Source organism: Macaca nemestrina, chromosome 15 (assembly GCF_043159975.1).
Source record: "Macaca nemestrina isolate mMacNem1 chromosome 15, mMacNem.hap1, whole genome shotgun sequence".
Lineage (NCBI taxonomy): Eukaryota > Metazoa > Chordata > Mammalia > Primates > Cercopithecidae > Macaca > Macaca nemestrina.
The window spans coordinates 114,653,650-114,669,749 of record NC_092139.1 but is presented as its reverse complement, the minus strand read 5'-3'; the positions used below and the strand labels follow the sequence as shown (position 1 = coordinate 114,669,749).

The window sequence follows — 16,100 nt, the reverse complement described above, 5'->3', positions numbered from 1 at the left end:
CTCCCCTTGAAAACCGGAACAAGACAAGGATGCCCGCTCTCTAAACTCCTATTCAACACAGTACTGGAAGTCCTTGCCAAAGCAATCAGGCAAGAGAAAGAAATAAAAGGCAACCCATAGGAAGAGAGAAAATCAAATTGTTTGCAGTCAATATGATTCTATACCTAGAAAATCCCATAGTCGCTGCCCAAAAGCTCCTAGATCTGACAGCTGAAGTTTTAGAATACAAAAATCAATGTACAAAAAGCAGTAGCATTTCTATACACCAACAATGTCCAAGCTGAGAGCCAAATCAAGAATGCAATCCCATTTACAACAGCCACAAAAAGAATAAAACACGTAGGAATACAGCTAACCAGGTACATATAAGATCTCTATAACGAGAATTACGAAACACTGCTCAAAAAATAGAGAAGAATATACAAATGGAAAACCACTCTATGCTCACAGATAGGAAGAATCACTATCGTTAAAATGACCACACTGCCCAAAGCAATTTACAAACTCAGTGCTATTCCTATTAAACTACCAATAAATGACATTTTTTGCAGAATTAGGGAAAAAAACTATTTTAAAATTCACATGGAATAAAAAAGTAACCTGAATAGCCAAAGCAATCCAAAGCAAAAAGAACAAAGCTGGAGGCATCACAATATTCACACTTGTGAATATACTTGTGAGTATACTTGAAACTATACTTGAAGGCTACAGTAACAGAAACAGCATGGCACTGGTAACATGGCACACTAACAAAAACAGACCCATAGACCAATGGAACAGAAATAAAGCCACACATTTACAGCCATCTGATCTTCCACAAAGTCGACAAAAACAACCAATGGGGAAAGGACTCCCTATTCAATAAATGGTGCTGGGATAACTGGTTAGCCATACACAGAAGACTGAAACTGAAACTAGTACCCTTTGTTATACCAAAATCAACTCAAGATAGATTAAAGACTTAAATGTAAAATCTAAAACTGTAAATACCCTGGAAGATAACGTAAGGAAATACCACTCTGGACACAGACCCTGGCAAAGATTTCATGACCAAGATGGCAAAAGCAATTGCAACAAAAACAAAAATTAACAAATGGGACTTAATTACACTAAAGAGCTTCTACACAGCAAACGAAACTATCAACAGAGTAAACATACAACTTACAGGAGAAAATATTTACAAATTTATGCATCCAACAAAGGTCTAATATCTATAGGTCACAACCTATAAGGAACTTAACAAGCAAAACACAACCCCATTAAAAAGTAGGCCAAGGACACAGACACTTTTCAAAAAAAGACATATACGTGGCCAACAAGCATACCAAAAATGCTCATCACTAATCATTAGAGAGATGCAAATCAAAACCACAATGAGATACCATCACACACCAGTCAGAAAGACTGTTATTGAAAAGTCAAAAATAACAGATGCTGTGGAGGTTGTAGACAAAAGGAAATGCTTTTACACTGCTAGTAAGAATGTAAATAGTTCAGCCACGGTGCAAAGCAGTTTGGGGATTTCTCTAATAACTTAAAACAGAATTACTGTTCAACTCAGCAATCCCATTATTGGGTTTACACCCAAAGGAATATCAATCATCCCACCATAAAGACACATACACGGGTATATTCATCACAGCACTATTTACAGTGCAAAAAATACGGCATCAATCTGAATGTCCATCAGTGGTGGACTGGATAAAGAAAATGTGGTACATATACACCATGGAATACTATTCAGCAATAAAAAAGAACAAGATCGGCCGGGCGCGGTGGCTCAAGCCTGTAATCCCAGCACTTTGGGAGGCCAAGGCAGGCGGATCACGAGGTCAGGAGATCGAGACCATCCTGGCGAACACGGTGAAACCCCGTCTCTACTAAAAATACAAAAAGAAACTAGCCGGGCGTGGTGGCAGGCGCCTGTAGTCCCAGCTACTCCGGAGGCTGAGGCAGGAGAATGGCGTGAACCTGGGAGGCGGAGCTTGCAGTGAGCCGAGATCGCGCCACTGCACTCCAGTCTGGGCGACAGAGCGAGACTCCGTCTCAAAAAAAAAAAAAAAAAAAAAAAGAACAAGATCATGTCCTTTGCAGCAACATGGGTGGAGGTAGAGGCCATTACCCTAAAAGAACCAATGCAGGCACAGAAAACCAACTACTGCATGTTCTCACTTATAAGTGGGAGCTAAATATTGAGTACACATGGAACCAACGAAGCAAACAATAGACACCAGGGCCTGCCTGAGGGTAGAGAGTGGTAGAAGGGTGAGAATCAAGAAACTACCTATCGGGTATACGCTTATTACCTGGGTAACTGAATAATAGGTACACCAAACCCCTGTGACTCACAATTTACCTATATAAAAAACCTGTACATGTACCCTTGAACCTTAAAGTTAAAAAAATAACATAGTGACCGGGCACAGTGGCTCATGCCTGTAATCCCAGCACTTTGGGAGGCCGAGGCAGGTGGATCACTTGAGGTCAGGAGCTCGAGACCAGCCTGGCCAACATGGTAAAACCCCATCTCTACGAAAAATACAAAAATTAGCTGGGCGTGGTGACATGCACCTGTAATCCCAGCCACTCGGGAGGCTGAGGCAGGAGAATCACTTGAACCCAGGAGACGGAGGCCACAGTGAGCTGAGATCATGCTCACTCACTCATGAGTGGCTCATGCCTGTAATCCCAGCCTGGGCAACAGAGCAAGACTCCATCTCAAAAAACTAAATGAATAAACAACATAATATTAACTTCAAAAAATAAATAAGAATTATATATTGTTTCAATGTTTCAACAAACATTAACAAAGTGCTCTGTAAACACAGAAGCTTTCTGTAGGGATCCAATTCAACAGAGTTTCTCCAATCCACTGAGCTTCTCTGTGCAAAGCGTGACACACGCATGAGACACAGTCCCCAGTTCCCTCTTATGACAGCAAATGTGGCACTGGGCACGAAGGCTGTCAACACTGCAGGTGTGCGGGGTTATGGGGAAAACAGCAGCACTGGGGAATTTATTTGTCTTTACAAATAATTTCTATAGTCAATATCCCTTCTTATCTGAGTTGTTATCACAGTTTGAGAGTAACAAGCAGAACTTAATCTCTTTAAATTAATATAAGGTTCAGTAAAGTCTACAAAAATAAAAAAAAAAAAGCAAAAGATAATGACAAGTGTTGACAAGGACGTGGACACGCTCCTGCGGGAAGAGGGAACTACGCTCCTCCCACACCGCACCAGGACGTGGACACGCTCCTGCGGGAAGAGGAAACATACGCTCCTCCCACACTGCTGTGGGCAGGGAAAATGGTGCCGCCACGTGGAAAGCAGTCCGGCAAACAAAAGGCAACTCAAAAGGTTAAACACAGAGTCACCACGTGACCCAGCAATTCTCCCTCCCAGTTACATACCAAGATAAATGGAAACACACATCTACACGAAAACTCATACCTGAATACTCACAGCAACGTTATTCCTGTTAGTCAAAATATTAGTCAAAAATGGAAACGATATTAGTCAAAAAATGAAAACAATCCAAATGTCCATCGAGACGGATGAGAGGAAAACACACGTGCTGCGTCCGCACCAGGGGCCGTTACCTGGCTGCAGAATGAAGGAAGTACTGATTCACACTGCATGGATGAACCTTGAAAGCATCAGGCTGAGTGGAGGAAGCCAGGCACGTATAATTCCACTCAAGTGAAACATCCAGAGAGGCAAATCCACAGACACAAAACGCAGATGAGAGGCTCCCTGGGGCTAGTGGATAGGAGAAGAGGGAAGGATGGGGAGGGACTGCCAACGGGTACGGGATTTCTTTTGGGGATGATGAAAATATTCTAAAATCAAATGTGCTGATGGTTACACTCCTCCAAATATTCTAAAAATCTTTCAACTTTACACTCTAAGTGGGTAAAAGTTATGGTTTCTAAACTGAATCTCAATAAAGCTGTTTTTAAACAGCAGTAGTAAGTGCAGTTGGATGGAGGTCGGGAGTGGGTGGGGGACAGAAGGAAGGAGAACGGTGACTGCTGGTGGCTGCTGGAGTCAGATGACAGGCGCGCGGGTTCTTCCGACAATTTTGTTGACTTTGTGTTTGAAACTTTCCATCATAAAAAATTATTTAAAATGAAGTTGCAAGAGGCTGTGGTCCACTGAGTGCAATCTTCCCCCAGCACAGAAACATTCAGGCCCCCATTTCTGAGGGAGGGCGGGGAGCTGACGTGACAGTTTGCTTGCCACCATTCTTCAGCCCGTTTTTGGCAGGTCGCTAGCAAGATCCCCACTATCAAATGCTTTGACCAATTTTCGGTCTCCATCCCTGTAGGCTCTGCTGACCACTCCCTGCTTCCTGAAGTTGTCCCCTCCCTTGATTTCTGTGATACCTCAGGCCTGGCCTTTGTCCTACCTCTGACACCACTTCCTCTCCATTTCCTTACCACACCGCCATAGCTCTCCCGGGGGCACACACTGGTCTGGCAGCCTGCATGCACGCACACAGCCTCTTCCTTGCCTCCTGTCTCCACCCACATCTTCTCCAGGCCCCCAGTGGCTGGTGGGTGGCAAGGGTGTGGCCGATGGAGGACGTCATTGTGTGTGTTCCGGGAAAGCTTCCGAAAACGCATGGGCTCAGCTGATGCATGCTTTGGCCCCAGCCCTGCGCCCTGCACCCTGCACCATCTCCCTCTCTCCAAACCTAGGACAGGGACCTAGCGGAGGCGCGGCCACCATTTAAAGCAGAGGAAAGTCACAGGCAGCGACAAGGAAAGTGACAGTACGATGATCACCTGCTGCGTTCCACACCTGGCTCTAAGCTGGTTTTGCCTCACTCAGTCTTCACGCCAACCAAAGAGACTGGTGCCATTATGATCTCCATTTTGCATCCATTGCAGAGATCACTAAGGCACCAAGGCTGTCTGCAGCTCTTCAGGGGCAGCGCCTGGATCTGGACCCCGGCGGTCAGACCCCAGAGCGGCACTGCATCCTTCACAGATCCTGATGGCGGCCCTCAGCAGCAGGAGCCACCTGGATTCTCAATGCCCAGACTCCTGCATGGGAGAGCGCCATCAACCTCCCTGTGGGACAGCCCCACTGCCAGCTCGAGTCACAGTCACACCTTGGAGACCCCTGACACATCAGAGAGCCACGGGATCCTGTGACCCGCTGCACTCCACTCTCCCCAGACACACACACCCACAGCCGTGACTGTCGGCAGCCATTTCCGGACCAACAATTTCCAGACTAACCTCCACTGCAGATCTCCTGCCAAGGCCCGGATCCCAACATCCGGGAAGAGAAGTAGACTCTTCTACTTGATCACTGCCGACAGAGCACACTCGGCACATCCTAAATCAGAACCCCATCCCGCCTCCTCCACCTGCTCTTTCTACTCCACGTCTCATCCTAGAAAACGGCACCACACCCCTCACAGAGCCAGGAATCTAGGAGGCCACTGGATTTTTCCTTCTTGTTCACACTCCCCTCCACTCACATCAAGCCACTTTGGTGCCCCCACGGCAGCCTATTTGACATCCGAGACCAGGGCCTCCTCTCAGGCCCAGTCCTCCCTCAGCGAGTCTCCTGCCTCTGCTGGCCTCTGGTCTGGGCCCACTCCTGTGCCCCTCAGTGTCTCTAGACCAGGTGTCGCTCCTTTGCTGTTATAAACTCTAAGATGCCCTGGACCCTGTGTTATTCTCATCCTAGACCTGCCTTCTTCCATGGCCTGAAGTAAGTCCAAAGTACAATATGCCTTGCTGTTTCCTTTCACTTCCAAAAGATTAGACTAAAAAGTGGGTCTTCTGCCCGTTCCTAGCTGAGTGTCGTCTCCAGCGAGTGTGCTACCCGGACTCTCCTCCATACTCTGCCCGCCCCGTGGGTCAAGGACGCAATCTGCAACAACAAGCACCCACGCTCGGCTCTGAACTGGAACGGGCACACTCGAGCTTCGGCAAATTTATCACTATGAGCCTCTAGTTTCTTCCCCACTCCCTAAGGCTTCAACCTCCGAAACTTACGAGCTGCAAAACCTTCCTGGCATAGGGAACTTTTCCGTGATCGATCTCTCCAATCAAATTATACCCTCTCATTTCATTTTCACTGGTAGGGTTTTCTCCCCAAGCTTCAGTGATGTCTAACCGGCTGTATTCACTGGACTTCATGATCTTCACATGCTTTGCACGCTGCTGCTCCTGCCTCTGAGGTCGTGAAAGATGGCTTGACCTCTTTCTCTAAATGACAGGCTCCTCCAGGGGCTGAGCGAGACTGGCGGGTGCCACTCAAACAAAGGTTAGTTACAGATTTGTTCCCCATATGCTTGGAGAGGTTGAGGTTAGCACTAGTGAGGAGTGTGCAAGCGGGTTTGTGTCTCTGTGTGGTTGTGTGTGTCTGTGTGCATAGCATGTGTGTGTGCAAGTGCATGCGCTAAATATGCATTTACAGACTCTGCATCCATCAACAGCAGGACCAAACTGCCCTTCCCAAATACTGGCAAGCTCCACGAGGAGACCTGGGATGCATACCATGTATTCCTGACTCAGGCTGGCAATGTCCTGGCACCCACGGAGACCCATGGAACCCTGACCCCCTGAGCACACCTCCACACAGCTTGAGCGTGGCTCCCCCACTACAAACTGTTCCTCTGACTCTGACGTGCTGGCCGGCCTCCTGCTGAACACGAACATTCTCTCCTGTGCTGGGAAGCAGTTCACCTAGTTGACTGGTCTGCCTTCAGACCAGGTCCTGTGTGTCAACCTCAACCACCGCAGCTCTCATTAGTTGCTTAGCAATGAGACAACCTCCTATGAAATCATAAATGGAAACGAAGTGTCAGAGGGGTTGCAATAAAATTCACTACATGGATATGTCCTTATCCTAGGAGGATAATCCGTCCTCGGGTAAAGCTCATCTCTCCAGATTACAGAAAGGATGGGAATCTGAAGCCCACCACATCCTTCTTTCCAAGTCAAAGAACGTAACACTGAGAGGGCTCTGAGTACCAGCATGTGCAGCGTCGGAACCTCCCACTGACAGCCACTCCCGAAGAGCTGTTCCTACTCAGGACCTGTGCCACGCTCCAGGATTCCCCACGTCCTGTGGAACCAGTGGGAGCATGCGGCAGGCCAGGAGCTGTGGATCTTTAAAGGTTCTGGACACATGGCGAACACATGTCCCCAGAAAGAGCCCAGTTCCCACTAAGGCGTCACAGATCTGTCTGCTGTTGTCTGAAAGCCCCTGGAGAAATCCCACACCCTGGGGATTTCTTAAACCTTTGATTAACTGGGATTCTGTCCTGTACTTCAAAGAAAGAGGAATATTCAAGTAACAACACAAGCTCACCGCCAGAACCAGGCCAGCTGCAGCTCTCAGGAGGTAGCCACGCCCGGGCTAGTGCTACAGGCAGCTGCACCAAAGGTGTACAAGCGGTCACGTGACAACCTGAACGCTGAGGCCCAAGGACTGGCGGGTGCTCAGGTGTCGAAAGCACAGAATCCCATTACCAGGTTCTACTCTCGGAAGGAACAGTCAATCTTGAAGATCTTCACTAAGCAGAGCGTCTGAGGTTTACTGGCTTGAAGACTCAGCAAACTAAGAGTTCAGCAAACCAGAACAGCCTCTCTGGAGGGGACCCGTGCCTCTGCCGGTGCTGGAGCCTGCAGGTCCCTGGTCTGTGAGCTTCCCCAGAAACCCTCCAATCTCATCCATGCAGCTGCCAGAGTGAATGTTCAAAGAGGAGAACCTGAGCACAGTAGCTGGGGGTTTTACACGCCCTGAGACTCGACCCCAAGCTTCTCCTTCTGAGCACCGCAGCCCAAGTTGCCCTGCCCTTCCTCCCAGTGCCACTACTTGTCACTGTGCCTTGGATTCCAGGCCAGCCCTCCTGCTGCCCTCTCTGAATGCCCAGCCTCAACCTAGCTCCTCCTCATCCTGTGAGACATGGCTAAAACGTCACCTCACCCTGGAGGCCTCCCCTGACCCCTAAAAGGGGACAGGTCCTCACAGCAGCCCAGGCTTCCTCTTGATAATGTGAATGTTAATTACTTTAATTAAGACTTTAAATTACTCATCTAAAATCTGTCTTCCGTGCTACAACCACAAGCTCCGAGAGGGCAGGGATCAGGCTTTCCTTGTTCTCCTGCCCAGCTCCCACAGCACAGGGCCAGGAGATGCTCTGTCAATACTGGCTGCATTGAACGGAAGTCATATCCCCACCCCAGCGCTCTGCACCAGACCCAGCAGCAGGGCAGGGCTCCATGAAGGGCTGCGTGAATGACAAAACTTCAGCCCCATAAGGAAGCTGGACAGCACACCATGCAAGTTAAATGCTTCTTTACAACATAACAAAAGATGGACTTGGACTATACTAATGAACATTCCCCAAACCTAGGAAGCAAGATCTAAAAAGGACTACAAATGCAATAATCACATGTGAAATCTGGGACCAAATTTCTTTTTTTTTTTTTTTTGAGATGGAGTCTCACTCTATCGCCCAGGCTGGAGTGCAGTGGCACCATCTGGGCTCACCGCAACCTTCGCCTCCCAGTCTCAAGCAATTCTCCTGCCTCAGCCTCCCAAGGAGCTGGAACTACAGGCACGTGCCACCACATCCAGCTAATTTTTTGTATTTTTAGTAGAGATGAGGTTTCACCATGTTAGCCAAAATGGTCTCGAACTTCGAACTCCTGACCTCGTGATCCATCCTCCTCAGCCTCCCTAAGTGCTGGGATTACAGGCATGAGCCACCGTGCCCAGCCCAAACATTTTTATATGTCCACTTAATAGCTGACCAACAGAAATAAATGATATGTTTTACACAGATGTTTGAAAGTGACACTGTAGGCCGGGCGCGGTGGCTCAAGCCTGTAATCCCAGCACTTTGGGAGGCCGAGACGGGCGGATCACGAGGTCAGGAGATCGAGACCATCCTGGCTAACAGGGTGAAACCCCGTCTCTACTAAAAAATACAAAAAGCTAGCCGGGCGACGTGGCGGGCGCCTGTAGTCCCAGCTACTCGGGAGGCTGAGGCAGGAGAATGGCGTAAACCCGGGAGGCGGAGCTTGCAGTGAGCTGAGATCCGGCCACTGCACTCCAGCCCGGGGACAGAGCGAGACTCCGTCTCAAAAAAAAAAAAAAAGAAAGTGACACTGTATACTCACACAATGTGTGGTTGTGTTCTGATGTGTGCATATGTGCGTGCATGTGCCTGCGTGTGTGACAGGGGTGCAGGAAAGATAGGGACACAGGAAGGATGGGGACGCAGGAAGGACAGGGACGCAGGAAGACAAGGAAAGTGTCTCTGAGCTCATCTGAAGACACCACTCATAAGACACAAATTCCATTTTCTCCAGTCTTTCTTTCTTCCGGACAATGAAGACCGTGGTCATGCCCCTTCGTCCTGTCTTGCAGATAATCAGGCAAATGCATCAAGAATCGCTTGGGTCTTACAAGAGAAGTTGGTGGTAAAGTAGTTAAAACAAACTTATTTACCACATTAATTAAATGGTCTATTTAACACGGAATATCAATTCTCTAATCACATCTCAGTTGAACTTCTCCTTTCAATTAACAACTCTGAAGTCTACTGACAGAGGTCCTACTGTTCTAGGAGCACTAAGAGCATTTTCATTATCTGGCAAATGAGGGGTAAGAGGCAGAAAAGCAAAGCACGCTCAGGAGCGGCCTCTCTCCTACTTAAGAGATGATTAGGGAGTGAGGCGCGGCAGCTCTCATTAGTTGCTTAGCAATGAGACAACCTCCTATGAAATCATAAAGGGAAACAAAGTCTCAGAGGGGTTGCAATAAAATTCACTCCATGGATATGTCCTCATCCTCGGAGGATAATCTGTCCTCCGGTAAAGCTCATCTCTCCAGATTACACCAAGGGTGGGAATCTGAAGCCGACCACAAACTGGAAACGCTAAAAACACCATGTAATAAAAACAGGCAAGCGCCCAGTCCAGAAGGCTTGCAGGAAGACAAAACCGGGTTTAAATTAAAATGCTGTGAGTAAACAGTAAAGTCCCCTCTTTCCTATTTATTTTTCATTCATAGATGAATTTAAAAGCAGATCCTCACTTTTATTATCAGAGGTTTTAACTTAAAAACATATTCAAAACAGATTAAGTTATAGTACAGTTGATTGTGATAAAGGAAAACCATGCAGTGCTTAAAGGGAAACAGCATAAAAACATAGCCCAACCGAAACCACTGTTCAACCAGCTATTTCACAAGTAATTAATACTCTCATAAAACCAAATGTTACTAGTATAGCAAAAGTAGAAAAGGGATGAAATGCCACAGAAACGCAATTAAAGAAGATTTGATTTTCAGCTTGTAAGCAAAATATGTGACTGATGCTCTATCACCTTAATCTTAAATTCAAACCACTAACTGGGCATGGTGGCTCATGCCTATAATCCCAGCACTTTGGGAGGCCGAGGTGGGCAGATCATGAGGTCAGGAGTTCGAGACCATTCTGGCCAACATGGTGAAACCCCGTCTCTACCAAAAATGCAAAAATTAGCTGGGAGTGGTGGTGCATGCCTGTAGTCCCAGCTACTCAGGAGGCTGAGGTAGGAGAATCGCTTGAACCCGGAGGGCGGAGGTTGCAGTGAGCCGATTTCACACCACTACACTCCAGCCTGGGTGACAGAGCAAGACTCCATCTCAAAATAAACAAAATAAACAGACAGATTGATTGATTGAAACCATTAAAGTCAGTACTGTGATGGCCTTTAGAATAAACGACACTCCCCAAATATGTTATCTATCTTCAAATATTGTTAAAAAGAAGATATTAATCATTACAACTGCAACTTAACGTCTTCAGTAGTTGAGCATGCGGATTAAAGACATTTTGGAAAGCTGTTGTCGATGAGAAAACTATTATTCTCTACTATTCCCTATCATTAATAACATTAAACTTAGTGGCAATTCTCAATATTGTTATAATTATGCATAGTAACACACGGCAAGTCCACCGAAGTTCACGTTTAAGTTTGCGGGAAATCTTACCTATGTATTCACAAATGAAGACCACAAAGAAAGGAGTGACGAGGTCATTTATCCCCTGGACGTATCCACTGGCGGGGTGGCGGATCGCCCATATGAACAAGATCCTTTCGAAAATCTGAAAGAAAATGGAACAGGTGGTAAAGCACGAAGTAAACATGGCAGAAACTTTAAAATGAAAGCATCCATTACTTGAAATGTATATTGTATATTTTCATTGTCCCTAATATTAAGATACAAATATAAACAAAAATCAATTGCTTTTTTTTTTTTTTTGAGACAGGGTGTTACTCTGTCGCCCAGGCTGGAGTGCAGTGGTGCCATCTCAGCTCACTGCAACCTCTGCCTTCCAGGTTCAAGCGATCCTCCCACCTCAGCCTTCCAAGTAGCTGGGACTATAGACACGAGCCACCACGCCCGGCTAATTTTCATATTTTTTGGTACAGACAGGGTTTCACCATGTTGGCCAGGCTGGTTGTGAACTCCTGACCTGAAGTGATCCACCCACCTCAACCTCCCAAAGTGCTGGGATTACAGGCGTGAGCCACCATGCATGGCCCTTAATTTTTTTTTAATCAAGTTTGAATTATCTTAACTATTTATTATCTCACAAGCAATGTGCAGCATTTCACCAGCCCCTGGCTCAGTCCGTCCCTACGCTGGCTCTCGCAGCAGAAGCTCTCTGCTCCTCCACGCCCCACGGGCCACTGTGCAGCAGCACATGGCCTATCAGTGGAGACTTCCTCAGGGAGGGAGGCATGGATGAGTGAGGAGGTGGGTGCATGAGTGGATGGACAGGTGGGTGGATGGATGCTCTAAATTTCCCTCATTAAGTAAACAGGTTTCTTTAAACCTCTGAAAAGTTATCACCATTCAAGAAGACAAACTTAAACATCTTCCATCACTTACAAAATCTTAGCAGGGATTCAGGTACCCAGGCCAGGCATGCAGGAGTCATCCCGGCCTCCTCCCTTCCGATACTCTCAGTATATTCAGTTGATCCCTCTCTCCACCATCTCTTCCTCCCACCCACTCTCTTCCATCTTCACTCATAAGGAGGGTTTTATTATACCAACGTGCGACACAGTCCTATCACCCACACCATACACGTGCACATGCGGCTGAAGAGCTCTGTGTGCCCCTCACCTCCCACGGACAGAGCCTCCACCACCACCAGCACAGGCCCAGTGCAGTGTCCCTGGCCCCTCAGTCTGGCCCCCGCCCCGGATCTCCCCAGCCAGCACCCACATTGTGGGTGCACTGAGCTACAGCACTCTTCCCCAGCTGAGCCTGCCAGCCATCAGCCCGTGCTCCTACCGCTGCCTGGAAAGCCTGTCACGCCTGCATCCTGAGTCTCAACACCCCTGGCTTCCGGGATTCACCTCAAACACCACTCCCTCCGTGAAGACTCTGCTGCCACCTGTTCCCCCTCCACTCTCTTTCTGGAAGAGCCAACCACTACCTACTTTGTGGCCCCCTAGTTCCCACTCCTCTCCACTGGGTCACTGGCTGATGGCTCCAGCCTGACCTTCGGGCTGCCTGGCAGCTAAGGCCGGGTCCAACTGCTCTGTCCAGGCTCATCCACACAAGCAAGGCACAGGAGGCAGACTTCAGCAACACACACTCCGTCAGATGGATGAATTACATCGCTTCCATACAAACTCGGCCCCGCAGAGCCGACCACGCTCGCGCCCTGAGGAGTCCATCTCTTCCCACACTGCCTACAATCCTAAATCTTACTGGGCTTGGCAGGCTCCATCCCCAAAATCACTATCAACCCGGGACTTACAAAGGAGGGACCTGGAGCCGACAGGTGAAGTCTCTCAACCCAAGGAACCTATCTAGAGTGGCCTCACCAGCCCTCAAGTCTAGGCCCCGCCCTATCCCCACGCTAGCATGCAGTCCACACGGCTGTTCAGATGAGTAACAGAGCAACTGCCTAACACAGCAGGCACCTGAGAGACGCCGGTGGAATGAGTAATACATTCGCGCATATACATTCATACGTGCTTTTCATTTTCAGTCCACAACTTTCTAGAGAGAACTGAATATTTAACATCAAAGACCAAACCCACTCAACAACACAGTGCTATTTAAGAATTTCTCACGTACCACAGCTTCGCAAATGATGTGAATGCTATTTAACTGAGCTGCAAGCAGTGGCCAGAGGAGCCATGTGGGGGCAGCCCCTCGGTGGCCCCAGAGGGAGATGAAGAAGCGGGACGGCAACAGGAAGGGCCCCTCGGCCAACAGTGCTGCACCACGAGTCACCAACGCGCAGCCCCATCCCTGCCCGGCCACTGAGGCATGAAGGAAGAAGCCCAGGGGACGGCGTGTGACTAGAAGACAGGGAGGCTAGGCCCACGAAGGCAGGCACGGGGCACAGGTCCAGCTCAACAGCCCTTGGGTCTGTTCACCAGCAAGCCTCTGAGGGGCCTCTGAGCCCCCGAAAGGGTCAGGAGCAGGAGGTGGAGGGGAAGGGGCCACACGAGAACAGGAGCAGCAGCAACAGAAGGAAAAAGGAATGACAGAGGTGGTGACTCCACGGAAGCTGACCACACGGTCATGAAGAAATGGAGAAACTCTGCCCAGCTCCTCCTCACCAAAAAGGTCCAGGGTGCCTGAGGCCACTGATATCCCTCCACACGCATCCAGGGGGCCACGGCAGCCAGCAGCCACCGGACCTGTCCCTGTCACCACACGGTGTCCTCTACAGCCCAGGGAACAGGCAGTGCAGCGCCCCAGGAGCACACACCCTGGACAGAGGGAGTCAAGGCAGGCACCGCCCAGAGCAGGGGGCAGTCACACTGCAGAACGAGAGACACACAGAGAGAGAGAGAGAGAGAGAGAGAGAGAGAGCAAGCACGTGTGACTGTGTGTGTACAGGAAGACTTTAGGCAGTGGAGCACTCCCACCATTTAACAAGGCCCCTCACTTTCAGAGGGCTTGTCTCACACATGCACGCACACACACACACACACACAAACACACTCTCAAGCCTGAACCTACTCATACGCATGAATGCAATACTTCCCTTAGCAGCCTAAGTGCCGGAGAAAACCAATTTGGCAAATAGGACATACCCAGCTTCACCCAGGGAGGACGCCAAGGGGACCTAAGTCCTCTCGGCACAACAAGTTCCTGGGTTGTGTGGAACATGAAACAGGCTGCTGCAGGGAGAGAGATCTGAGCAGGCCGGAGCCCCTGACTCGGTTCCACAGCAGAAGGCTCCATGAGGCCGCGTCTCTGAGCTGTACCTGAGATAGACCGAGTTCTGCCTGAGCACAGCCTCGGGACAGACACAGAATGCGGAACGCACTACGGGGCAAATCGGTGGCACCAAACAGGCACAGCGGGAGGTGGCGAAGCCTTCAGTTAGCAAACAAACAGTGCTGAAGCACTTGCCACGTGAGTGCCCTTTCACGGGCAACCCAACGACCCAGCAATTACCTTCTTCCCCTCATCCAAGTCAGGGCAGAGGGCCTCCGTCCACCCAGACGCCGGGACGCTCTGCACCAGCCTGGGTAGTAATGCCCTTTAAAAGAGCACGCGTGTACTACTTTGAGGAAAAATGGAGAATTCCGATTTCTTATTGACTGAAGAAAGCTAACAGTCAGTCCAAATTCTTCAGATTGAACTCTGCTTGATGTCCGCTGTCATCCCACTAACATGTAAATAAAGGACAGCCAGCTCAAGCATTGAACAAAAATGACCTTTAACGCAGCAAGCAGGCTAAAACAGTGAAAAGCGGGTGTCCTGTGGCAGCGTATGACACTGCACACAAAGCCTGGCTCTGCCACTAAAGGCACGTGCTTTTAGGCCATTGCCCCTGAGGCCCACCCCTCAGAGAATCCCAGGGAGACCTGCGGACCCCAGAGGCCATCACCACTATAGCAAACCCCAGACGGGTGTGGCATCCAACCCTTTCCCCCTACTCCACTGCCACAAGCCTGACCACCATCACCTTGTGCCTGGTCCACAGTGAGTCTCCTGGCTGGTCTTCCTGCTAACACCCCCACGCTCCGCATCCTGCTGAGCAGCAGAGATTGCTGCTGAAAACGTCAGGTCACACCGTCCATCCCCGTGGCTTCCCAAGACCCTGATGAGACCACGCACTCCTGAGCACGGCTTCAGGTGCGTGCCCAGCCACTGCCTGCTCTCTGGCCTCCAAACCGGCACTGGGTGCTCTCTCACCAGGCCCAGCCACTCCGCAGCTGTCTCGGGGCCTTTGCACTGCTGCTCTTCCCACCTGGAATCCCCACCTCCCAAACTTCCCACAGCTCCCATGATGTTCCACCCAAGGTCTTAGTTCACATGCATCTCCTCAGAGACAAGCTCCTCTACCACCTCCCCACCCAAAGCAGCAGCTCCTCCACCGCGCCAGCCCGGCTCTGGCCTGCGGCTCTCGCCCAGTTCAAGATGGGTCTCTGGGAAGGGTTTCCTCCACACCCTTTACTGCGGCACCCTCAGTCCTGCACGGCCAGCACAGAGGAGGACTGGGAAGCTCTTTGTGGCTGAATGGAGGTACGGACGGTGGAGGCGCGGACGGTGCAGGCGCGGACGGTGCAGGCGCGGATGGTGCAGCTGCTCCCTGGTGCCCTGCATGTGAGCCCTCCCCTTCCTCCCTTCTCCAGGTTTTGTGCCATTGGCAGGGCCTGGGCTCATTCTGGGGGTCTGTGGGGACAGATAATGAATGCCATGGGTGCCTGCCTGGGTTTGTGATCAGCCTCTCCCATCTGTTTCCTCTACCAGGCAATGCTGCAGCCTGGCACTTCAAACATCAACCAGTCAGGACCTCCGGGCCCCCACTGTCTGAGTGGAAAAACGCACAGAGAGGAAGGGGCAGAAGTAACTCCATCGAAAGGGACAGGGAAGATAGGAGCACTTGGTGAAGGGAGACTGCAGAGGTGACGGGAAGAGAGGGGGGTGAAAGCTGAGGCGGGAGGAGGAGAGGAGCCTTCTATGCAGAGAAAAGAGCATGTGTGCACACACGGAGAAGAACACACGCACACACACTGAGAAGAGCACACACACAGAAGAGCACACACAGAGAAGAGCACACACACACACACAAGAGCAAACACGTGGAGA

At 49.7% G+C, this 16,100-nt stretch overlaps 2 protein-coding genes across 9 annotated transcripts in view; one reads left to right on the top strand and one right to left on the bottom strand.

The window, feature by feature from the left end:
• LOC105489792 (TBC1 domain family member 22A) overlaps positions 1 to 16,100 on the bottom strand; it is a 414,387-nt gene that overhangs the window by 248,495 nt on the left and 149,792 nt on the right. For all 8 annotated transcript variants that reach the window (XM_071080773.1, XM_071080772.1, XM_071080767.1 and 5 more), the window contains one exon: positions 11,013 to 11,127. In XM_071080773.1, coding sequence (XP_070936874.1) covers positions 11,013 to 11,127 — 115 coding nt within the window. The remainder of the gene's footprint in view (positions 1 to 11,012; positions 11,128 to 16,100) is intronic.
• On the top strand, positions 7,036 to 7,619 carry LOC139358757 (putative uncharacterized protein FLJ32756; the record flags this gene model as incomplete). Its single annotated transcript, XM_071080774.1, is given in 2 exon segments — positions 7,036 to 7,300; positions 7,303 to 7,619. Coding segments are annotated over 2 exon segments (522 nt in total), but the record flags the coding sequence as incomplete, so codon positions are not given.